The 26,578-nt window shown below is 48.9% G+C and overlaps 1 protein-coding gene across 4 annotated transcripts in view; it reads right to left on the bottom strand.

The window, feature by feature from the left end:
* Positions 1–20,276, bottom strand: part of ccnd2a (cyclin D2, a) — a 38,321-nt gene extending 18,045 nt beyond the window's left edge. For 2 of the 4 annotated variants that reach the window (XR_013500170.1, XM_078235484.1), the window contains exons 1-4: positions 19,615–20,276; positions 15,078–15,293; positions 14,125–14,284; positions 6,630–6,778 (exon numbers count right to left, since the gene is read on the bottom strand). Coding sequence is in view for 3 of the 4 variants with exons in the window: in XM_078235484.1 (XP_078091610.1) it covers positions 6,630–6,778; positions 14,125–14,284; positions 15,078–15,293; positions 19,615–19,809 (720 nt within the window). In the remaining variant the exon portion in view is untranslated. Of the gene's footprint in view, positions 1–6,629; positions 6,779–14,097; positions 14,285–15,077; positions 15,294–19,614 lie in introns of all 4 variants that reach the window. The other 2 variants (XM_078235482.1, XM_078235485.1) reach the window with 2 other exon arrangements.
* Between the last annotated feature and the right edge of the window lie 6,302 nt (positions 20,277–26,578).

The raw sequence follows: 26,578 nt of genomic DNA, 5'->3' as shown, positions 1-26,578 counted from the left end.
CCTTTCCCATCAGGACATGAGCAATGCAATTTTCATAATCTTTCACTTTTAGTACCTTGCTCAATGTATTCTTGCTAATCACAGAATGGTTACGACAAAGGAGGCCATTTAGCCCATCATTATTGGGCAGCTCGGTGGCACAATGGCTAGTGCTGCTGCCTCAGTGCCAGGGACCCAGGGGTTCCAGCCTTGGGCGAATGTGTGGAGTTTGCACGTTCTCCCCGTGTCTGCATGGGTTTCCTCTGGTTGCTCTGATTTTCTCCCACAGTCCAAAAGTGTGCAGGTTAGCTGGATTGGCCATGCTAAAATGCCCCTTGGTGTCCCAAGATGTGTAGGTTAGGGGAATTAGCAGGATAAATGTACGGGGATATGGAAATAGGGCAGGAGGTGGGCCTGGGGAAGATGCTCTGTCAGAGAGTTGGTGCAGACCTGATGAGTCATAAGGCCTCCTTCTGCACTGTAGGGATTCTATAGATTCTATCATCCCCATGCCAGCTCTCCGCAAGGGCAATTCAGCTGGTTCCTTTCCCCATGGCCCTGCAATTTCTCTACTTAAGTGCTTATCCAATTCCTTTACGAAAGCCCAATATATCTACCTCCACCATATTCTCATGCAATATATTCCAAATCCTAATGCAATCCCCACTGCATAAAAAGGTTCTCATGTCACCGCTGGGTCATCTTAAAATCACTTCTCTCGGGTTCTAAGCCCTGGCAGCAATGGAAAGAATTTCTATCTACTCTGTTTAGATCCCTCATGATCTTGAATACTTCTATCAAATCTCGCTCAACCTTCACTTCTCCAAGAAGCAGCACCACAGCCTTTCCAATCTTTCTACACAACTCAAGTCCCTTGGCCCAGGAACTATTTTCAATATTTTTCTGTATTCAAAAGTCATCACATCCAACCCAATTGGACATAATACTCCAATTGAGGCTGAGTCAGTGTTTTGTAAAGATTAATCATTATTTCCTTACTTTTGTAATCTACTGTTCCTATTAATATAGTTCAGGATCTCCACATGCCTTTTTAACCACTTTCTCAACCTGCCCTTTCACCCTCAATGATTTTGCACATATACCCAGGTCCCTCTGCTCCTTCAGCTCCTTTAGAATTGTGCTCTTCAGTTTATATTACCTCTCCTTGTTTCTCCAACAAAAATGTACCACTTCACATTTATCTACATTAATTTCATCTTCCACGAGTTCACACATTCCACCAGCCTACATCCTCTTGAAGTCCATTGCTATCCATCTCAACTTGGAAGTATTGTGAACTGTGTGCCATCTGCAAATGCTGAAATTGTGCTGTGCATACCCCAAGTCTGGATCCTTAAAATGCATCACGTAGCAGTCCCAGTAATGAGTCAGTGCAGTCGTTTTTGTACTAACAAAACATTGTGTCAACTGACTTCCAACATGTCGGTTCATGGTCTGTGCTGTTAAGTTACACCAATATTTGCACCTAATCTGGGTTGAAATTTGTTCCTATGTCTCTAATAGCTTTCATCAGTGGTATAAGAATCCCGTAAGCATTTATACTTGATTCACATTTTATGCTTCACAACTGTAAGCTAAGTGTTGCTTTTGAACACTACCCTCTATTTTGGACAGGAAAATGCTAAATGTAGAGTAGCATGTCTGGAAAGTAATGTCATGCTAAAGCTATGGCTAGACTGCACAAGCCTACAGCAATACTCTGCCCTGCCAAAATATAGATATCATGTAAGCATCGAATTACTTACCAACTGATGGAACACACAGCTGCTTTTCTTTAAAATAACTAATTAGTAACAGCAAACAAGTTTTAAAAATAGATCAATTAAAATGTTGAGACCTTGAATATAGTAGTTGGATTTTACTTCTCCCCATTTCTCAAATGGACTTTTCCACTGATGTAATAAGTTGAATCTCAGCCATCCTCTGTGCATTATCTTCCCCCTACACACTATCATCCAGCTGAACAGTCCACACGAAAATCAGGAGTGCCACATCAATTTAAACATTTTCTGAAAACCTAAGTTGCAAAAATGATCCATGACTGTCAGAACAGCAAAACCAGTAAGAGTTTTAACAACACCAGGTTAAAGTCCAACAGGTTTATTTGGTAGCAAATGCCATTAGCTCTCGGAGCGCTGCTCCTTCGTCAGATGGAGTGGAAATCTGCTCTCAAACAAGGCACAGAGACACAAAATCAAGTTACAGAATACTGATTAGAATGCGAATCTCTCCAGCCAACCAGGTCTTAAAGATACAGACAATGTGAGTGGAGGGAGCATTAAGCACAGGTTAAAGAGATGTGTATTGTCTCCAGACAGGACAGCCAGTGAGATTCTGCAAGTCCAGGAGGCAAGCTGTGGGGGTTACTGATAGTGTGACATAAACCCAACATCCCGGTTTAGGCCGTCCTCATGTCTGCGGAACTTGGCTATCAGTTTCTGCTCAGCGACTCTGCACTGTGTGTCATGGGTTTCAGGATGCCCTCGACATAGTCGGAGAGGTTCTCGCACAGGGTCCCATTGCCCGATATGATGGGACGGCCGGGTGTGTTTGCCTTGTGTATCTTCGGGAGGCAGTAGAGATCTCCAACCCGGGGAGTACGTGGGATGAGAGCACGGAGGGTGCTCTGAAGGTCCTGATCAAAGGTCTTGATCAGAGTATTGAGTTGACGGGTGTGTTCTTTGGTTGGATCTGTGGGTAACTGTCTGTAGTGTTCCTCATTGTTCAGTTGTCGGTACACTTCTTTGCAGTAATCCGTTCTGTTCAGTATGACGATGGCCCCTCCTTTGTCTGCTGGTTTGATGACAATGTTGCGGTTGGTCTTGAGAGCACGGATGGTGTTGCGTTGTGCTTGGGTGATGTTCGGTGCTGTCTTGTGAGTGCAGCTGATGAATTTGGTGTTGACGCACCTCCTGATGGCTTGGGCATACATGTCAAGTCGAAGGCAGCAGCCTTCCAAAGGAGTCCAATTTGACTCTTTCCTCTTCGGTTGCACTGCGGATCTCTCTGTCGGCTGTTCCGGTTCATTGGCTGTCTCATTGTGTTTGCTGTTGGCCTCTTGGGGTTTGTGGAAGAACTCCCGCAGCCTCATTCGCCTGATGAATTCCTCTGTGTCTGCTGCGAAACTGATTTTGGTGGTGGGGCAGAAATTGAGCCCTCGGCTGAGAACTTCGATTTCATCTGGTTGAAGTGTGTAGTCCGACAAGTTGACAATGGACTTCCCTGCAGTGGTACTGTTTTCATCCAGACACACAACAGGAAACTTGAGAAACTCGGCATTACCACCAGCAGCAACCAAGCTCCCCCGGTACCACAGTAGAAAACAGTACCACGACAGGGAAGTCCATTGTCAACTTGTCGGACTACACACTTCAACCAGATGAAATCGAAGTTCTCAGCCGAGGGCTCAATTTTTGCCCCACCACCAAAATAGACCCCATCAGTCTCGCAGCAGACACAGAGGAATTCATCAGACGAATGAGGCTGCGGGAGTTCTTCCACAAACCCCAAGAGGCCAACAGTGAAGACAATGAGACAGCCAATGAACCGGAACAGCCGACAGAGATCCGCAGTGCAACCGAAGAGGAAAGAGTCGAATTGGACTCCTCTGGAAGGCTGCTGCCCTCGACTTGACATGTATGCCCAAGCCATCAGGAGGTGCGTCAACACCAAATTTATCAGCCGCACTCACAAGACAGCCCCGAACATCACCCAAGCACAACGCAACACCGTCCACGCTCTCAAGACCAACCGCAACATTGTCATCAAACCAGCAGACAAAGGAGGGGCCATCATCATACTGAACAGAATGGATTACTGCAAAGAAGTGTACCGACAACTGAACAACGAGGAACACTGCAGACAGTTACCCACAGATCCGACCAAAGAACACACCCGTCAACTCAATACTCTGATCAAGACCTTTGATCAGGTCCTTCAGAGCACCCTCCGTGCTCTCATCCCACGTACTCCCCGGGTTGGAGATCTCTACTGCCTCCCGAAGATACACAAGGCAAACACACCCGGCCGTCCCATCACATCGGGCAATGGGACCCTGTGCGAGAACCTCTCCGGCTATGTCGAGGGCATCCTGAAACCCATTGTACAAAGAACCCCCAGCTTTTGTCGTGACACTACGGACTTCCTACAGAAACTCAACGCACATGGAGCAGTTGAACCAGGAGCACTCCTCGTCACAATGGATGTCTCGGCACTCTACACCAGCATCCCCCACGATGATGGCATTACTGCAACGGCCTCAGTGCTCAGCGCCAACAACTGCCAGTTTCCAGATGCAATTTTACATCTCATCCACTTCATCCTGGAGCACAATGTCTTCACCTTCAACAACCAGTTCTTCATCCAGACACACAGAACAGCCATGGGGACCAAATTCGCACCTCAATATGCCAACATCTTCATGCACAGGTTCGAACAAGACTTCTTCACCGCACAGGACCTTCAACCGATGCTGTACACTAGATACATCGATGACATTTTCTTCCTTTGAAGTCATGGTGAACAATCACTGAAACAACTATATGATGACATCAAGAAGTTCCATCCCACCATCAGACTCACCATGGACTACTCTCCGGAAATCGGTTGCATTCTTGGACACGCATCTCCATTAAGGACGGTCATCTCAGCACCTCACTGTACTGCAAGCCCACGGATAACCTCACGATGCTCCACTTCTCCAGCTTCCACCCTAAACACGTTAAAGAAGCCATCCCCTACGGACAAGCCCTCCGTATACACAGGATCTGCTCGGATGAGGAGGATCGCAACAGACACCTCCAGACGCTGAAAGATGCCCTCATAAGAACAGGATATGGCGCTCGACTCATCGATCGACAGTTCCGACGCGCCACAGCGAAAAACCACACCGACCTGCTCAGAAGACAAACACGGTGGACAGAGTACTCTTCGTCGTCCAGTACTTCCCCGGAGCGGAGAAGCTAAGGCATCTCCTCCGGAGCCTTCAACATGTCATTGATGAAGACTAACATCTCGCCAAGTCCATCCCCACACCCCCACTTCTTGCCTTCAAACAACCGCAGAACCTCAAACAGACCATTGTCCGCAGCAAACTACCCAGCCTTCAGGAGAACAGTGACCACGAAACCACACAACCCTGCCGCAGCAACCTCTGCAAGACGTGCCGGATCATCGACACAGATGCCATCATCTCACGTGAGAACACCATCTACCAGGTACACGGTACCTACTCTTGCAACTCAGCCAACCTTGTCTACCTGATACACTGCAGGAAAGGATGTCCCGAGGCATGGTACATTGGGGAAACCATTCAGACGCTCTGACAACGGATGAATGAACACCGCTCGACAATCACCAGGCAAGACTATTCTCTTCCTGTGGGGGAGCACTTCAGCGGTCACGGGCATTCGGCCTCTGATCTTCGGGTAAGCGTTCTCCAAGGCGGTCTTCATGACACACGACAGCGCAGAGTCGCTGAGCAGAAACTGATAGCCAAGTTCCGCACACGAGGACGGTCTAAACCGGGATGTTGGGTTTATGTCACACTATCTGTAACCCCCACAGCTTGCCTCCTGGACTTGCAGAATCTCACTGGCTGTCCTGTCTGGAGACAATACACATCTCTTTAACCTGTGCTTAATGCTCCCTCCACTCACATTGTCTGTATCTTTAAGACCTGGTTGGCTGGAGAGATTCGCATTCTAATCAGTATTCTGTAACTTGATTTTGTGTCTCTGTGCCCTGTTTGGGAGCAGATTTCCACTCCATCTGACGAAGGAGCAGCGCTCTGAAAGCTAATGGCATTTGCTACCAAATAAACCTGTTGGACTTTAACCTGGTGTTGTTAAAACTCTTACTGTGTTTATCCCAGTCCAACGCCGGCATCTCCACATCAGAGCAGCAAAAGCCAGGCCTAAGTTTCACATGTTCACAAACTACTCTAAATCCAAGGCTGTTAAAATCACCTTTTATACATTCCAAATTTCTGGTAAGTACAATGACTGCATCATTCCATTCTTGCATTCCAAATGCACTGTGACTAGCTAATCAACTGCACGCACATCATGTGCCTTTAATCACGATTAGTCACTGATAGAAGATCAAGCAAGTAGAAGAGAACACCAAGTGGTTATTAAGCACAACAGTACTGTTACGTCTGAACACGGACATTTACTTTCTTCTAAAACATTTTCAACTAGCACCTCAAGTACTTGCCTTTTTATATTATATACAATACACAAAGGCAGAGACAAACGCAGTGTTACTAAGCCACTATACCGACATTCATAAAACAGAAATGGAGGCCCAGTAATCGCTTAAGGTGCGATTCTGTAAGAATCCACTGCTTTGCAAGGATTATTCAAGATGTATAACCCACCGCTACACAAACTAAGACCTCTCTCACCACGCCTTTGTTTTTTTCCCATATTTATTCATTTTAACACATATCAGAAGGTCTAAATCCCCAACTGCCCTAAAATGTAGCGTTCCAGGAATATTACCACACTTGCACCTACAGTAATTTAACTGCATGTGGATTTTCAACAAAGATTGAACATAGTTTAGAGAAAAGATATTGGCTGCCAACCATCTGTCAATGCCTTTGAATAGTGTAACAGGATACTCACCACATCTGTGTGTGTGATCTTGGCCAGGAGATCTGTCAGGTTGTCACTTGAAAGAGAACTGTCGCCAATATCAAGCTGAAGTCCACATATTGCTGCCCCCACACTTCCAGTCGCAATCATTGATGGTGGATACATGGCAAATTTGAAGTCTGCAGGGTAAGATAAAACAGAGGTTTAAAAACTGTACATGTTCTCAAACAATGCTATGATTTTCAAAGCAAATTTCGAGAATAACACTCACCCTCACACCACCCCCCGCGCCCCCCGCCAAACTAATACATAATACCTCAGACTATATATGAGCAGATTGATTCAAAGATGACTCTTGCTAATCACAATACATTTAAGAATCAAAATATATGGCCCACTTTTCAATAAAATAATATCCCGGAAACACTCTGATCATGAATGTCTGAATAAAGAGTCACAGTGCCCCTGCCAACCAGCACTGCTGTAGGTCTGCTTCCACGTGTGGTCACATGAACGCATTTCATTGCCCAATAACCTTGTAAGCTCCTTTAATGTCATTCACAATGCAAATGAGACAGCTAGCAAATGGCCAGAGGCCCAGAGTGACTAATGCCTAGCTTCCAAAAGACTTGCATAGCTTCTATCTCCACTCTTCCCTTCCTCCGTAACAAGCACCATAAACTTGGCTATCAAAGCCCCACATGTCCCCTCTTTGTTGTGCAACAGGCAGTGATTTGTATCAGTAGCTCCTATTTTTAGCATATTAATTAACTACTGCAACTGTTGAGGCAAGTGTCTCCAACGGGAGAGTGTGGCACCATTGTTTGAAACCATCTCCTCATCTTTGCTATTGAAAATCATGGAAATGACCTTCCTACTGATATGAATTCAAGCTGACATGCTCACAAAAGACTGGGGGGCAGGGCACCAATTTCACACATGCGACTTGCCAGCTCACCCGACCAAGCTAGCAAGGGAGGGTTTTTTTTTTAAAAAAAGAGAAAAAAGGCAGCATTATTGTGGGTCACCTAGAAAGTAGTGTGTTATGATTAGGAATGATTAATAATTGAACTACAGCACTAACTAGAAATTACAATATTTTAGAGTTTTTTTTCTGAAATGTTAATGTGAATAAATTCTCACTGTTACTCCTTCAGTATAAACAAGAACTATGGAGGGTGCAGTTCTATGATACTTATTTTCCAAAACATAATTAAATACAAAATGTAATTCAGGTGTCACACGTGTAAATTTGCAGTGTTAGAAGTGGTAGAATGAAAGGAAATTGGTCACTTGGAATGCGCAGACATTCTCCTCATGACCAAGACATTTTTGGACAAGAATCAGAATGCCTGCAATCTGAGCAATCTACGCAAAGAATAAAGACATGACATTGCATTCTGGGTTCTGAAAGGCAGCCGGATGAAAAATTCGACCCTGCACAACCTCATCCACTAAGTTTAAAGCTTATTTATTAGCGTCACAAGTAGGCTTACATTTACACTGCAATGAAGTAACTGTGAAAATCCCCTGGTCGCCACACTCCGGTGCCCGTTCGGGTAAACTGAGGGAGAATTTAGCATGGCCATTGCACCTAACCAGCATGTCTTTCAGACTGTGGGAATAAACTGGAACACCCGGTGGAAACCCACGAAGGAGGAGAATGTGCAGATTCCGCACAGACAGTGACCCAAGCTGAATCGAACCCGGGTCCCTGGCGCCGTGGGGCAGCAGTGCTAACTACTGTGCCACCATGCCACCCTATTGGTAACAATTAGGTTTTGTGTTCTTAACTGCACCAGCAAAATAATACGGTGTGCAATAAATGTTTCTTTAAAGCATGTTATCAGAATTGAGAGCAATGCCTCAGGAAATCCATATCAAAAGATGCCATTCAGCCACACACTTCGTCAGATGTAAAATGACTGTACATTATTTGGTATTTCTCAGTCAACATTTATCTGTACAACTACTTCAACAAGTAATTCCTTGAAAGAGCGGGGGAGACACTTTGGGGCACTGAGGAGTTATGAAGGTAGTTAGCAAATAGAAGTAAATTGTTCTTCAAAAAGCCGGGCCAGTTTAAACACAGCTCTCCTTAAGACTAGAAACGTATGTTTGCATTAAATGATTCAACAGTCCTTCCACTATAAGTTAGTGCTTACTCAATTTAATTTCGAACAAAGCTAATGGAGGGTATAAAGAAAAATGTAAAGCACAACTCTTAGTGCACCATTTCCTATCTATAATGTTCCACCATCACACTTCAAGTCTGATACCAGAAAAGAATGAAAGACAACAGCTGAAAACATCTTAACTGACACAGTAGCCTAAATTTCAATGATCTCTGTTTGACCTGACTAATCAGATTAAAAATGTAAAAATTTGAATGCCTGCAGAAGATAAATCACGACGTACGAGTTAATAAGAACACCTCTTGCCCACTGGATTCTGGTTTTGAAGATCAGCTCAGAACAAACTATACTCAAATTGTGTCTTTTTAGGCTGCGCTCTGTTTGGAACAGAAATGTCCTCTTTATATTGCATCACTGCACAGCTTCTTTGCATATTACACTTATGAATGGGGTTCTTTATTGTGACATCTTTAGATCTCTTTTTTGCATTCTAGATTGTATTTTTTTTATAGAAACAAATAAAAAAGATTCCACCCATATCTCTCCATGTAACAATTTCAAACATTCACTCTATATTAAATTTTTATGTATGTACTAAAACATACGTCATCAAAAGTAACTCATCTTGAAATACTAAATTAACACTGAGGCAGGGACCAAACATTTGTGGTCCCATTTCCAGGACCAGGCAACGCACACGTTCACAAAGGCATTAATGCTAGCATTAGCACATTGCGTGCTTGTTAGGCATTAGAATGGAGAATGTGGCGTTGGTTGACACTTGCAGAAGCCAATTAAGTCTTGCTATAGCTTCAATAGAAAGTTGAAGTTGGTCCCTTTATAAGATGGGAGAAATCTACATTCAAGCTTTCCAGGCCATGGACCCTGCGTGAAACACACAAGTGATGTTTTTATGCACCAAGCTTCCAGTGATGGGCACGACTATTCCCTGTCCCCATGTAACTTTGAAGATCTGGTGTTACTAGATTACGCTGCATTTCTTGCCCCTCACAACAATGACATTTCCATGTCCACCCAATGCCACAATAAATGTCAACTATATAAACAAAATGCTGTGCAGTAGTTAAGGGTAAAACTGAAAGAAATTCATGTATTCCTAGTAGACCCAACATGAAATATTCAACCAATGCAGAACAGCAATTAAAGAATGTTATCCAATATAGGTAAAACGGTTATTGAAATCAGAGGAAGTCATAATCAAACTGAGCTTTTTCCAAGTCAGCCCCAAAATACAGCATTCATTTCTATTCAACAAAACACAACAACAGAGACAGAAGATTATGTCTATTGTCAATAGTCTGAGTGAGGAAAGACTTCTGCAAATGATCTTATGGAGGCAGATGCTATAAATGATGAGAACGGACAAGCTAACCCTGGAGTATTACTTCAAATAAAATTGCAATAGGACATGCACACAGGTTGAAAAATAAAAAGGCAAATTTAAGAATATTTGAAGATTCTTCTTCAATGGGGCAACATGGAACATAGAACATTACAGCGCAGTACAGGCCCTTCGGCCCTCGATGTTGCGCCGACCAGTGAAACCAATCTAAAGCCCCTCTAATCTACACTATTCCAATATCATCCATATGTTTATCCAATAACCATTTGAATGGTGGAAGAATAGACTGGGATATCACACACCATTTACAACTTCCATTCCCAACAGCTTTCTAGAACAAGCATTCTTGTTGCAATGCATTTTATACACCACACAAAATCTAACCCTGACACATGGAACAGATTTCCAGAATTGAACAAAGTAGCAAAAATAGAAACATTTAAGAAACAATTGGATTCTGCCGTGTAAGGACTTGGGGAAGTGGAAAGGAGTCACAGTAGATTGGCGCTGGATAGATGACTCAAGATTGTTTGAATGGCTTTCCCCAACTGTAATTATGTTCTAATCTTGTAAAAACACAAAACCCATTAACTATGTCAACCAAACCAAGAGTAATTTACAGTACTGATATTTTAGACTGGCAACCTGCTTAATGTATTCGACCCCTTTTCCATTCCAACTGCAATGTTTACAGATAGTAGGCACTGCATGCTGATGTGGTTGCTATATTCACCAGAAAGCACTCAGCATTGAGTAGCTGAATTTGATATTTTAAATTTGCTCTAACATCAGTTTATAGCACAAATTTTGTGCCAGAGAATATGGAATGGACTTCTAGTCTTGTCCATAACGTAAAACCTTTCCTGGACTCCATTCTTCCAACCAAAGATTGCAGCTCAGAATTAATGCGTAAATGATCTTATGGAGTCAGATGCTATAAATGATGAGAACGGACAAGCTAACCCTGGAGTATTACTTCAAATAAAATTGCAATAGGACATGCACACAGGTTGAAAAATAAAAAGGCCTGGTATGACACCACTCTGCTACTGAACTGTCTTTTACTTCTCCAACTTGGGGGGAGCAGAATTACACCTTTAACTCCACAAACTTATCTTTGCTCTGGAGGTGAAATAGATTCAAAGTGTGCATCAAGGTAACAATTACAGATTTGCATTCTGCTCAGAATTACCTTAGCGCTCCCGTTGTGAACTAGTATAAGACCATAAGACATAGGAGCGGAAGTAAGGCCATTCGGCCCATCGAGTCCACTCCACCATTCAATCATGGTTGATTTCAACTCCATTTACCCGCTCTCTCCCCATAGCCCTTAATTCCTCGAGAAATCAAGAATTTATCAATTTCTGTCTTGAAGACGCTTAACGTCTCGGCCTCCACAGCCCTCTGTGGCAATGAATTCCACAGACGTACCACTCTCTGGCTGAAGAAATTTCTCCTCATCTCTGTTCTAAAGTGACTCCCTTTTATTCTAAGGCTGTGCCCCCGCGTCCTAGTCTCCCCTGCTAATGGAAACAACTTCCCTACGTCCATCCTATCTAAGCCGTTCATTATCTTGTAAGTTTCTATTAGATCTCCCCTCAACCTCCTAAACTCTAATGAATACAATCCCACGATCCTCAGACGTTCATCGTATGTCAGGCCTACTATTCCTGGGATCATCCGTGTGAATCTCCGCTGGACCCGCTCCAGTGCCAGTATGTCCTTCCTGAGGTGTGGGGCCCAAAATTGCTCACAGTACTCCAAATGGGGCCTAACCAGTGCTTTATAAAGCCTCAGAAGTACATCCCTGCTTTTGTATTCCAAGCCTCTTGAGATAAATGACAACATTACATTTGCTTTCTTAATTACGGACTCAACCTGCAAGCTTACCTTTAGAGAATCCTGGACTAGGACTCCCAAGTCCCTTTGCACTTTAGCATTATGAATTTTGTCACCGTTTAGAAAATAGTCCATGCCTCTATTCTTTTTTCCAAAGTGCAAGACCTCGCACTTGCCCACGTTGAATTTCATCAGCCACTTCTTGGACCACTCTCCTAAACTGTCTAAATCTTTCTGCAGCCTCCCCACCTCCTCAATACTACCTGCCCCTCCACCTATCTTTGTATCATCGGCAAACTTGGCCAGAATGCCCCCAGTCCCGTCATCTAGTGCAGATTTAAGTCTCAACACAAGAACATTACAAGTAGTCAAAATAGTTAAAAGGGGGCTAAAAAATCCAACTTTCAAATTTCATGTTGAAATGGAAAGAATGTGCTCCAGATACTGCAATTAATGAGATATCAGTCTCAAAAGAAACTGCTTTCCTGTACAGATACCTGCACTGCCATCAAATATCAAACAACTGTTTCATCGATCTATTGTTTATCATATATTTCATATTCATTGGCAGTTAGATGGTGTATGGGAGAGGATTTTAATTTTCTACAGAAGGACAAACCAGATGGTCCAAATACCCTCCTTTGTCTACACACATCTTTTGTGGGATTTAATAGTGTAACAATACAAGTTTTTTTTAATCTCAAGTTTCTCAGTATCTTCAAACAATAACTGACAGGTGGCTTTAAAATGGTAAATTATGAATGTTAAATCCCTGAACAGGGACCCAACTTGTTTAAGCAGGTCACTCTACACATCCCCTATTGTTTAGTTATTGCAGTGGTCTTTGAATTTTGCTTATTGCACTAAACTAAACAAAACAAAAGCCATGGTGCTGCTTTCTAGAGGGTTCTCAGCCAGCTTTGGAATTATATTATCAAATTGGCAATTTTTATTTTGGAAGAGTTAAAACACTTAAATGTCAGCCCCATGTATTACTAATGCTAAAATGGTCCGAGTTGATTAAAGATATTTCCTCATAAAATTAGTATGTATAATCAGCCAATAAACTTTAATTGCATGCAACGTGCAGTGCTCCATTAACCAGCACCAAACAATATTGATCAGAATGGACATGAACATACTGGAAATAAATTTCAAAATATATTAATATGCCAGTCAATCTCCCATGACATCAGCCACAAGGAGTCAAAATCAAGTATATTCTTCAAGTAAGGCAGCTACAGGGAGAAGATAACTGAACCAGGGCATGCAGACACAATGGAGCCTGAATGTTAATATTTTCATACTGCCCCTATTTCTAGGTTTTGTTAATGAACTCCTATGTCTACATTTCTAATGGAAATTGGCCACATAAACCTGTTGCACTGTGGTCACAGCCTTCCTCTGATGGGGGCACTACAGCTCCTTCGTTGATAAGATAGTATAAAAGTACAGTGTGACAAGTTTAAAGTTTCCATTATAAAGGAAAACATAAGAATTTGGAATGGGAAAAGTTCACAGGAAGGGCAAAATGACAAGATTTTTCAAAGATTAAAGACAAAAAGCAACAATAAAAGCTTTCATTTCTTGTGAAAAAATTTCTCAAGCAAATAATGATGTGTGGCAAAATAGAAAATAAAAATGTGGATGCTGGAAATCCCAATAAAAAAAGATGCTGGAATATTTGGTGGCAGCATCTGCAGAGACAGAAATTGAGATAACCTTTCAGGTCTGTGATCTTTCATCAGTTATGATACCTGTACATATTGTGCCCAATTTCATATAAACCAAAACAATATTGCAGAAGCAGCAGAATCAACAATTGTGTCACAAACTTTCCTCTACATATTCAAAGTACAATCAAAGCCAACTCAAGGTTCAGCCTGGTTTACTATGGCAATCAAATGCAAACTTTTTCCACCAACATAGAACCCTAATAGTGCAGAAGCAAACCATTTGGCCCATCGAGTCTGCACCAACTCTTCGAAAGAACATCTTACCAAGGCCTACCCCTCCACCCTATCTCTATAACCCTATGCATTTGCCATGGATAATCCACCGAACCTACACATCTTTGGACACTAAGGGGCAATTTAGCATGGTCGATCCATGTAACCTGAACATCTTTGGACATATCCTAATTATATACATAAAACACTACCTGTTGGAGATACGAGGCTCCTCATACCTGTGGCACAAAGGGCAATGAAGGTCTGTGTATGCTTTCGGATCAAGTGCAGCTTATCTTTAGGAAGAGGAAGCTTCTTCAGGATGTGTTCAATGAAGTCATGTGGAGTCACTGCTGCAAGGTTCCACTTCAACTTTCCCAAAACTACCAACTCCCACTCCTAACACAAAGATAAAAATGCATCACAGAAAGGCACCAACAGACAGGAGAAAATAAACTATACCAGAAAGTATTTAAGAAAAGAGGTCATTTCAAACAAGAATCCCACTGTATGGTAGGATCACAACTGACACATTCAGGGTGAAGTCTTGAATAGTTGCCTCCAGAGGGTGCTATAGACTGAAATTTGTACTATTCACTTCATTGTTAGCGGGAACAGACCCAAGTCATTTCAATGTTAAATGCATACCACCCTTTTCAACAATACACTTCAAATATTGAACTCAAGCCTCGTTCAAATTATTCGGTAAGCAAAGATAACAAAAATTGCCCAAATTATCTTGTTGCAAGAAAATGGAGCACACACATTTAGTTTTTTTCATTTTTACATTTTAATTTGTGCCCTTTAGACGTTCTGCTCATCCATCCAGATTCTGGACATTTTAGTCGTAAGAGTTTTACTCATATTTGCAACTGAAGAAAGTAGTAATTCAAGATTCCCCCCCTCCCCCAAATGTTAAAGAACAAAAGCTAACTTCTGTTAACAGGAGTTAAAGAACAGAATTTGTCATATTATAAATAAAATATTTGAATATTCACAATTATGAGTATAGTTTACAATCCGAATGGGTCTTCCCAGCTGAACACCAAGATTTCCTAGAAATTGCAAACCTTAAAAGTTATTTTACACTTTGGCTGGAAGTTTATTTTGATAATAGGCCAAGTATAGATAGGCCTCTGCTAATCTGCAACATAGAAATTTTTGCATAGACAACTGCAGATTGTGAAATTACCAGAAGTTCGCGTGGTCTGATAGAGTTGTCAGTGTAAATGCAAAGCTTTTCCGCCGTCAGAGGAATAGTCTCTTTGAACTTTGATGCAAGGAACATACAGACCGCACCAAGCAGCTGCAGATGGCATTTGGTAGTTGGTACAATTGATAAGAATCTGTCCAGGTAATTCATTGCCAAAGGAAAGACTTCCTCCTCACACTTCTGCTCCTCGCAGACCTAGGGTGGGGGGGGAAAATGGCTAAATATGAGGAATAACAAGGTCATAGAAAGTACTGCTAGTGGAGAGAGAGGCCCTGGCACCAGCCCTGATCTGTCACATGCCTCTGATTCAGTCAACAAGAAATGAATTAAAGTCACAATCGCAGCACCAAAATGCTTAGAGGCAATTGACTCCAGTCTTGACTGTCATTTTCCAAACAATGCTTAAAAAGATGTCCACACAGTCTGACACAACACCCAAAACAATGCCACAGACTCTCTCACCCTCCGATCTCACTTACAGCCCACCCACCTTCAACTCTCACAACTGTCCTGTCCAAAGAGCCTGATCGAGGCCTTCTCCCTCAGCCAATGTCAGACTCTCTGATAGCTGCCATACCCCCACTCTCACTCTGCCCGGACTGCTGCACTCAAACAGACAACGTTGAAGTCTATGAGCCAGCCAGGAAAGACAGCAGCACCCAGCTGCTCCGGTAATCGTTGCCACCCTCTGATTCCACAATACCAGGTCGACTGGTACTGGGGGGGTCTGTGATTCCCTTCCCCCATCACCTCTCCAAAACCCCAGCCCAGACCCACAGCCAACGAGAGAGAATAGAATGGAGGGGAGAAACCAGAGGGGGGTATGGGGGGAGGGAAAGGAGGGGTACCAAAGGGGGGCAGGGGAGAGAGGAGAAAAGGGGGGGTACAGGGGAGGGGGAGAGGTGTGGGAAGGAGGGGTACCAGAAAGGGGGGGGGGGGAAGGGGTGGAGCGGGTGGGAGGAGATGGGAAGAGGTGGGGGGGAAGAAAGGAAGGGGGGGGGGGGGTACCCTGCCCGGGGGGGGGGGGGGGGGGGGGAGAAAGAGACGAGACGGAAGGGGGGTACCCTGCGGGGGGGATGGGGACAGAAGGGGGTACCCTGCGGGGGGGATGGGGACAGAAGGGGGGTACCCTGCCGGGGGGGGTAGGGAGGGGGGACGGGGACAGAAGGGGGGTACCCTGTGGCGGGGGGGGGATGGGGACAGAAGGGAAGTACCCTGCGGGGGGTGGGGGGGGGACAGAAGGGGTTACCCTGCGGGGGGGGGACAGACAGAGGGGGGAACCCTGTGGGGGGAGAGACAGATGGGGGTACCCTGCAGGAAGGGGGGGGGACAGAAGGGGGGAACCCTGTGGGGGGGGGGACAGATGGGGGGTACCCTGCGGGGGGGGGGGGAATGGAAGGGGGTACCCTGCGGGGGGGGGGGAAACAGAAGGGGGTTACTCTGCGGGGGGGGGGGGGAGGGAAGAGCAGGAAGGCATCCTGCGGGGGGGGGGGGGGGGAGAGAGAGACACGGAAGGGGGGCACCCCGTGGGGGGGGGGGACGCAAGGGGGGCACCCGGGAGGCGGAGGAAACGGAAGGGGGGCACCCCGTGGGGGGGGGGGGGCAGGGGACGGAAGGGGGTGCAGGGGACGGAAGGAGGCACCCCACGGGGGGGGGGGGGGGCGGTGGGGGGCACCCCACGGGGGGACACACGGACGGAAGGGGGGCACTCCGCGCGGGGGGGGGGGGGGGGGGAGGAGGAGGAGATACGGAAGGTGGGCACTGCACGAGGGGGGAGCGGAAGGGGGGCACTCCGCGGGGGGTGGGGACGGAGACAGATGGGGATAACCTGCAGAGGGGTCAGGGGCAGAAGTGGGGTGCCCTGTTGGTGGGACAGGGACAGAAGGGGGTTACCCTGCGGGGCAAACCGGGACAGAAGGGGGATACCCTGCAGGGGTGGGGGGGAGAGACGACAGAAGGGGGATACCCTGCGGGGGACGGGGACAGAAGGGGGTACACTGCAGGGAGGGGAAGGGGGGGGAGAGAGGACGGGTTGGAAGGGGGGCACCCCGCCGGGGACGTGGGTGGTGGGGGGAGACAGAAGGGGGGTACCCTGCCGTGGGGGGGTATGGGGCAGATGGGGGGTACCCTGCGGGGGGGGGGGGGTATGGGGCAGATGGGGGGTACCCTGCGGGGGGGGGGGTATGGGGCAGAAGGGGGGCTCCCGCGGGGGACGGGGGTGGTGGGGGGAGACAGAAGGGGGGTACCCTGCCGTGGGGGGTATGGGGCAGATGGGGGGTACCCTGCGGGGGGGGGGGGTATGGGGCAGATGGGGGGTACCCTGCGGGGGGGGGGGGGGGTATGGGGCAGAAGGGGGGTACCCTGCGGGGGGGGGGTGTATGGGGCAGAAGGGGGGTACCCTGCGGGGGGGGCGGAGATGGGGACAGAAGTGGGGTACCCTTCTGGGGGGACGGGGACAGAAGCGGGTACCCTGCGGGGGGCTGGGGGGAAACAGAGACAGAAGGGGGATACCCTGCAGAGGGGACAGGGACAGAAGTGGGGTTCCCTGTTGGTGGGATGGGGACAGAAGGGGGTTACCCTGAGGGGCAAACCGGGACAGAAGGGGGATACCCTGCGGGGGACTGGGACAGAACGGGGTACACTGCAGGGTGGGGGGGGGGGGGGAGAGAGAGAGAGAACGGGGACAGAAGGGGTGTACCCTGCTGGGGGGGCGGGGGGACAGAAGGGGTGCACCCAGAAAGTGGGGGGGGAACTGAAGGGGGTACCCTGCAGGGGGGACGGGGACCGAAGGGGGGTACCCTGCAGGGGGGGGACGGGGACCGAAGGGGGGTACCCTGCAGGGGGGGGACGGGGACCAAAGGGGGGTACCCTGCAGGGGGGGGGGGAGAGACGGGCACAGAAGCGGGGTACACTGCGGGGAGGGGGAACGGAAGGGGGGTAACCTGCAGGGAGGGAATGGAAGGGGGGTTCCCAGCGGGGAGGGAATAGAAGGGGGGTGCCCAGCGGGGAGGGAATAGAAGGGGGGTGCCCAGCGGGGAGGGAATGGAAGGTGGGTGCCCAGCGGGGAGGGAATGGAAGGGGGGGAAACAGAAGGGGGGGTGGGGGGAACGGAAGGGGTGTACCCTGCAAGGGGGGGGGGGGGGGGGGAGACAACAGAAGGGGGATACCCTGCGGGGGACGGGGACAAAAGGGGGTACGCTGCAGGGAGGGGAAGGGGGGGAAGAGAGAACGGGTTGGAAGGGGGGCACCCCGTGGGGGAGAGGGGGAGTGGTGGGGGGAGACAGAAGGGGGCACTCCGCGTGGGGTGTGACAGAAGGGGGGTACCTTGCTGTGGGGGGGTATGGGTAGAAGGGGGGTACCCTGCGGGGGGGGTATGGGGTAGAAGGGGGTACCCTGCCGTGGGGGGAGGTATGGGGTAGAAGGGGGGTACCCTGCGGGGGGGGTGTGTGTATGGGGCAGAAGGAGGGTACCCTGCGGGGGGGGGGGGGGGGGGGGTGAAGGGGGGTGTCCTGGGGGGGGGGGGGGGGGAGGTGAAGGGGGTGTCCTGGGGGGGGGGGGGGTGAAGGGGGGTGTCCTGGGGGTGGGGGGTGTACCCGGGGGGGAGGGGGGGGGGGGTAAAGGGGGGTGTACCCGGGGGGGGTAAAGGGGGGTGTACTCGGGGGGGGTAAAGGGGGGTGTACCCAGGGGGGGGAAAGGGGGGTGTACCCGGGGGGGGGGGGGGGTAAAGGGGGGTGTACCTGGGGGGGTAAAGGGGTTGTACCCGGGGGGGTTAAAGGGGTTGTACCCGGGGGGGGGGGGGGTGAAGGGGTTGTACCCGGGGGGGGGGGGGGGGGTGAAGGGGTTGTACCCGGGGGGGGGGGGGGGTGAAGGGGTTGTACCCGGGGGGGGGGGTGAAGGGGTTGTACCCGGGGGGGGGGGGGTGAAGGGGTTGTACCCGGGGGGGGGGGTGAAGGGGTTGTACCCGGGGGGGGGGGTGAAGGGGTTGTACCCGGGGGGGGGGGGTGAAGGGGTTGTACCCGGGGGGGGGGGGGGGGGTGAAGGGGTTGTACCCGGGGGGGGGGGGGGGGGGGTGGTGAAGGGGTTGTACCCGGGGGGGGGGGGGTGGTGAAGGGGTTGTACCCGGGGGGGGGGGGGGGGGGGGGGTGAAGGGGTTGTACCCGGGGGGGGGGGGGGGGGGTGAAGGGGTTGTACCCGGGGGGGGGGGGGGTGAAGGGGTTGTACCCGGGGGGGGGGGGGTGAAGGGGTTGTACCCGGGGGGGGGGGGGGTGAAGGGGTTGTACCCGGGGGGGGGGGGGGGGGGGGGTGAAGGGGTTGTACCCGGGGGGGGGGGGGGGGGTGAAGGGGTTGTACCCGGGGGGGGGGGGGTGAAGGGGTTGTACCCGGGGGGGGGGGGGTGAAGGGGTTGTACCCGGGGGGGGGGGTGAAGGGGTTGTACCCGGGGGGGGGGCGTGGGAGTACCAGAAGGGGGGAAGGCGGGGGCGGGTGGGTAACCGGGCAGCCTCCCCCGAATACGAACCTCCAGCATCCAGGTGGCCACCATCCTCCGCATGAAGGGCTGGATGTCCTGCTGGACGCACTTGAAGTAGGAGCAGGCCGGCAGGCAGCGCTCCTCCAGCGCCAGCAGGTTGTGCAGCACCCGCTCATCGTGCAGCAGCCGGGGGTCGGGCAGCGCCCTCCTCACGGTCTCCAGTTCACAGCACAGCAGCTCCATGGCGGCTGCGGGCGGGTAGAGGGGGCAGGGGGCAGAGGGGGGGAAGCTGGTGTGGACGCTCCGCTGCCGCCTCTCCTCTCCCGGGCCGGCCGGGCCTGTCCCTGTCCTAACCTCCCTCAGGCGCTGCTGCGGGACGCGCTGACGCAGGGAGCGGGCAGCCGCTGGCGGTGTGCAGCGGCGGCGGGGCGGGCGCAGAGAGCGCGCACATCCGACACTGGCAGGGGGAAGCGGGGAGGCCGGCGGCAGGGGAGGGCGGCCATGCACATCGGGCCGCTCATTAAAGGCCTCGGGCAGGACAGCAGCGCGGGGCCCCGGCACCGGTCATCTCCAGGGGCGGGAGGGGGAATGAGGAGCCGCGGTGACTGAGAGGGACACGGGCTGGGACCGGGACTGAGAGTGAATCCGCGGGTTTAATGGACATTAAAGCCCGATCCCGCCTCCCCACTGCCGGCGCTCCGACTGCACCAGGAGACCCGCCCACAAGGATGATTGACAGGCCTGGGAGACCCGCCCACGGGATGATTGACAGGCCTGGGAGACCCGCCCACGGAATGATTGACAGGCCTGGGAGACCCGCCCACAGGATGATTGACAGACAGGAGAGACTCGCCCACTGGGCGATTGACAGGCCGGGTAGACCCGCCCACTGGGTGATTAACAGACAGTAGAGACCCGCCCACTGGGTGATTGACAGGCAGGAGAAACCCGCCCACTGGATGATTGACAGGCCGGGTAGACCCGCCCACTGGGTGATTGACAGGCGTGGGAGAGCCGCCCACTGGGTGCTTGACAAGTCTGGGAGACCCGCCCAAAGGATGATTGACAGATCGAGGAGACCCGCCCACAAGGATGATTGACATGCCTGGGAGACCCGCCCACGGGATGATTGACAGGCCTGGGAGACCCGCCCACGGAATGATTGACAGGCCTGTGAGACCCGCCCACATTCTGATTGACAGGCCTGGAAGACCCGCCCACAGGATGATTGACAGGCCTGGGAGACCCGCCCACAGGGTGATTGACAAATCTGGGAGACCCGCCCACTGGGTGATTGACAGGCCGAGGAGACCTGTCCACAGGGTGATTGACCAGTCTGGGAGACCCGCCCACAGGATGATTGACAGGAGAGACCCGCCCATTGGGTGATTGACAGGTCGGGTAGACCCGTCCATTGGGTGTTTGACAGGCCTGGGCGACCCGCCCACTGGGTGATTGACAGACAGATGAGATCCGCCCACTGGGTGATTGACAGACAGATGAGATCCGCCCACTGGCTGATTGACAGACAGATGAGATCCGCCCATTGGGTGTTTGACAGACAGATGAGATCCGCCCACTGGGCGATTGACAGGCCGGGTAGACCCGCCCACAGGGTGATTGACAGGCCTGGGAGACCCGCCCAATGGGTGATTGACAGGCCTGGGAGAACCGCCCAATGGGTGATTGACAGGCCTGGGAGAACCGCCCAGTGGGTGATTGACAGGCCTGGGAGACCCGCCCAGTGGGTGATTGACAGGACAGGGATCCCCGCCCATAGCCTGATGAACATGCCGGGGAGGGAGAGCCACGCCTACACTGATGAACAGGCCGGGGAGGCCCACTCAGACAGTGACAGGCGGGGACATCTGCCCACAGCCTGTTATTGACAGGACGCGAGAGAGACCCGCCCACAGGCAGATTGATTGTTGCAAGGATAGCTCCGCCCACTGCCTTTGATTGGCAGGTGCTGTATTAGCCCCGCCCCCTGCCCCATGATTGACACAGTAAGAGTTTTAACACCAGGTTAAAGTCCAACAGGTTTATTTGGTAACAAATGCCATTAGCTTTCGGAGCGCTGCTCCTTCGTCAGATGGAGTGGAAATCTGCTCTCAAACAGGGTGTGGAGATGCCGGCGTTGGACTGGGGTAAACACAGTAAGAAGTTTAACAACACCAGGTTAAAGTCCAACAGGTTTATTTGGTAGCAAAAGCCACACAAGCTTTCGAGGCTCTAAGCCCCTTCTTCAGGTGAGTGGGAATTCTGTTCACAAACAGAATTTATAAAGACACAGACTCAATTTACATGAATAATGGTTGGAATGCGAATACTTACAACTAATCCAGTCTTTAAGAAACAAAACAATGGGAGTGGAGAGAGCATCAAGACAGGCTAAAAAGATGTGTATTGTCTCCAGGCAGGTGCTGTATTAGCCCCGCCCCCTGCCCCATGATTGACACAGTAAGAGTTTTAACACCAGGTTAAAGTCCAACAGGTTTATTTGGTAGCAAATGCCATTAGCTTTCGGAGCGCTGCTCCTTCGTCAGATGGAGTGGAAATCTGCTCTCAAACAGGGCACAGAGACACAAAATCAAGTTACAGAATACTGATTAGAATGCAAATCTCTACAGCCAACCAGGTCTTAAAGATACAGACAATGTGAGTGGAGGGAGCATTAAGCACAGGTTAAAGAGATGTGTATTGTCTCCAGACAGGACAGCTCTTTAACCTGTGCTTAATACTCCCTCCACTCACATTGTCTGTATCTTTAAGACCTGGTTGGCTGTAGAGATTTGCATTCTAATCAGTATTTTGTAACTTGATTTTGTGTCTCTGTGCCCTGTTTGAGAGCAGATTTCCACTCCATCTGACGAAGGAGCAGTGCTCCGAAAGCTAATGGCATTTACTACCAAATAAACCTGTTGGACTTTAACCTGGTGTTGTTAAAACGCTTACTGTGTTTACCCCAGTCCAACACCGGCATCTCCACACCATGATTGACAGGCAGCCTGTGGCTAACACATGGTTGCAGAGTGCTAGCTGATCCTTCCTGTGCTGACCGCCCCACGCCTTTCCCTTGTCCTTTCATTAATTGGCTGGAATGGAGAACGTGATCGGTCAGTCTTCCCACTGCTGCTGATCAAACGCCAGCAACTTTCTAGGAAATAAGATTGTGTGTGGCTGCTCTCCAGCCAAGTGCAGTGGCCCAAAAGCGGAACGTATGGCCAGTGCCATCTGCACAAATCACCGTTCAAAGACTGGCTCTGTGCACACAGCCAAATGAATAACTAGGTCCACCGTCCAAATATATCCTGACAATACATTACGAGCATGCAGTTTTCTATTTAAAAAAATGCTTGGTGGATATTTCTGCAGCCACATCTGTGTGCTGATGAGTTTGAGGATTGTGTTGAATGAGTGGATGTTCAGTGCTTCAGTTTTAAGATGCTGTGGAGTGTTAAAGCGTGTTTAAACTGGTTTTACACCTTAATTATGAAAATACGAGGCAACCCCAACATAACACATCAATCTGAGCAAGTTAAACGTGCATCTTAAAACACAGAAACGTGTGTTTGATTTAAGTTGTGCAATGTTTAAGTTGCTGCGTATTCCTGTTTCAGTTGTGCTTTTGTGCAAGCTACCCCTTGGTTTTTTTTATTTGGTTTACTCTGTGTTTTGGGAATTTTGTTTAAGTTGATACCTTGGATTCTGCACTTTGCTACCTGCCCCCTGTTGTTTTTTTCTCTCTGCGCAGCATAGGGGCGAGTTCAATCCTCCCATACCTGTTGCTGAGCACATTTGTCCACGTTTTTCACTCCGGGAACTCTGCATTGCAAATCAGTCTCAGCAGCTTTGAGAAAGATGGGTGATAACACAGTTGAAGCAGGAATGAGGGAATAAAAACAAAAAAAAGCTGGAAATATTCAGGAAGTATGTCAGACAGCAACCGAGGAGAGATGGCCTTTTTATCAGCATTTTTTTGGTTTTATTTCAGATTTCCAGCTTCTACAGTATTTTGCTTTTGCAGGAATCCGGGATAACCCCATAAATGTCAGCAATAGTTCTTTGATTTGTGGTGTAGTTTTTTGCACACTATACAGACAAAACATACCGTTCATAGAATACACAGGGGAGAAGGAAAGGAGAGAGTGCAGAATATGGTGTTATAGTCACAGCTGGAGTTCTTGGAGCTTGTTTTACCATCCTGCCCGCCACAGGAATTGGAGCAAGCGAGGGGCGGACCATGGAAAGGTCCATTGACCTCGGGTGAGATTTTCCGGTTTTGGGGTGAGCATGGCCGGCAAATCTCACCCCTCATGTCCAAAGACACACGGGGCAGGCAAAGCACATATTTACATCTGTAAAGTTTATTTACTTATTAGTCACAAGTAAGCTTACATTCACACTGCAATGAAGTTACTGTGAAAATCCCCTAGTCGCCACACTCTGGCACCTGTTCGGGTACACTGAGGGAGAACTTAGCATGGCCAATTCATCTAACCTGCACCGACCACAATCCCACCCAGGCTCCATCCCCATAACTCCACGCATTTACCCTGCTAGTACCCCTGACACTCAGGGGCAATTTTAGCATGGCCAATCCACCTAACCTGCACATATCTGGATTGTGGGAGAAAATCGGAGCACCCGGAAGAAACCCATGCAGACATAGAGAGAATGTGCAAACTCCATACAGACAGTGACCCAAGCCTGGAATCGAACCTGGGTCCCTGGCATTGTGAGGCAGTAGTGCTAACCACTGTGCCGCCGTGCCACCCAGACATGTGTTGAGAAACCGTTTATCCATACAACATTTTAAATTAGCAGCTTTTATAGTAATGCTGATGGTGGCCACTGTCCCTCACTTTGAGGATGACATCTTCTTAGGCCCACTGTACACTGTAGGTGTCTCTGTGCCCTGTTTGAGAGCAGATTTCCACTCCATCTGACGAAGGAGCAGCGCTCTGAAAGCTAGTGGCGTTTGCTACCAAATAAACCTGTTGGACTTTAACCTGGTGTTGTTAGACTCCTTACTGTGTTTACCCCAGTCCAACGCCGGCATTTCCACATCAACAATGACTATGTCAGAAGTAATGTGTGCATCATTGCAATATATCTATAAAATGATCTGAATGCAAATCCATTTTTGTCTGATTGTTAATTGTTCCTGGGTGGCATGGCGGCACATTGGTTAGCACTGCTGCCTCACAAGCGCCAGGGACCTGGGTTTGATTCTGGCCTTGGGTCACTGTCTGTGCGGAGTCTGCACATTCTCCCCGTGTCTGCTTGGGTTTCCTCTGGGTGCTCCGGTTTTCTCCCACAATCCAAAAATGTGCAGGTTAGGTGGATTGGCCATGCTAAATTGCCCCTTCGTGTCCCAAATTGTGTAGATTAGGGGGATTTGCCATGGGAAATGTGTGGGGTTGGGAGGACTTGAGTAAGATACTCTAACAGAGAGTCGGTGCAGACTCCATGGGCTAAATGGCCTCTTCTGTACTGTGGGGATTCTATAGTGGACACTTTTTATGCTTTAAACATGGCCATTTCAGTGGAACATACTGTCATTCACAGCCAAAGTCTTTTGCAGTTACTGAATGGCGTTCAAGACATTCTCAGAGGGGTTCATTGAGTTCGGCATTTCTTACTAGAGGCAGGGCGAAGAAGTTTCTCTACCCGGATATAGAAATGACTTGCATTTGTAATTTATTCATCGGCGGTGCTTTTGTTGCATTATGCTGCTCAAGATCACACAATGATGACCGTATTCTGAAGGGGAAACATAAATTAAAATAATTCCGGGGATTGTTACCAATGTATTTTCCTTCAGTTTTCCCGAATTCGGAATCACAGAATTAAAATATTTGTCCCCATTTATGAAAACGATGGGGGTTAACAATAATCCAGGTATCGCATGTAGAGTCAAATAGTTAATGTGAACACTGCAACAATCCTCCGGTAATCTTTTTGCTCAGAGACCTGCGACTCTTATAATTGCCAAGTTCGGAAAACCTTCCAACCCTGTGTGTGCATATTTGATAGTTATCTAACCTCAATTTGTTACACACCGTCTAAACCCTGACGCAGTGTTTATTTTTAATTTATCTTTTTTACCCGCATTAAAAATCCAACCCAAACTAAAGTTGACGACTTGATGACAATAGCGTTGTGCCTCCAGCACCAACGAGGCTGCTCTTCCCACTGTTGTGGCAGTTGGAAGCAGCAGATGTGGAATTGTCCTGAATTTGACCGGTTTGCCAGATGGAAAATGGGAATTGCTTGTTGCATTGTCAGGTCCCTCCCCTGGTTAGCCTGCTGGCTGAGGGATTGCAGTCCTGGTGTTGTGAGACTTCTTACTGAGGGATTGCAGCAGGTGAGGCTGCAGGTACCTGTCCGAGGCAGAGAGCCTAGGCACCGGGGCGAAAAGGAGGGATGAAAGAAAATGCTATTCTTAATACGTAAAGGGGCTTTAGTTGACATATGAGTGCGCAATTGGTTCGGCAGACTAATAAATAAATCGGTTCCTGACGGCTAGCAGGCTGTGATAATTTGCCTTGTATTGACTTCACAATCGTAACCCGTGAGTGCCCTCTGAGAACTATCTTCCCTGATGATTGGTACAGGTTGATAAGCAGAAAAAAAACATGGGCAGGTTCAAGTACAAGGTGTTCAGGAAAGATAGGAAAGGGGGAGGGTTGGCAGTACTGATTAAGGAGAACATTGCAGTGCTGGAGTGCCAGAGTGGTCAAGGACAGAATCTGTTTGGCTAGAACTAAAGAACAAGGAAGGTGCAATTAAGTTGTGATGTGGAAATGCCGGCGTTGGACTGGGGTAAACACAGTAAGAAGTTTAACAACATCAGGTTAAAGTCCAACAGGTTTATTTGGTAGCAAAAGCCACACAAGCTTTCGGAGCTCCAAGCCCCTTCTTCAGGTGAGTGGGAATTCTGTTCACAAACAGGGCATATAAAGACACAAACTCAATTTAGCTCAATTTATTCATGCAAGTTGAGTTT

Source organism: Mustelus asterias, chromosome 19, assembly GCF_964213995.1.
Source record: "Mustelus asterias chromosome 19, sMusAst1.hap1.1, whole genome shotgun sequence".
Classification (NCBI taxonomy): domain Eukaryota; kingdom Metazoa; phylum Chordata; class Chondrichthyes; order Carcharhiniformes; family Triakidae; genus Mustelus; species Mustelus asterias.
Note: the sequence above shows the minus strand (reverse complement) of the source record. Positions and strands in the feature narration are given on the sequence as shown.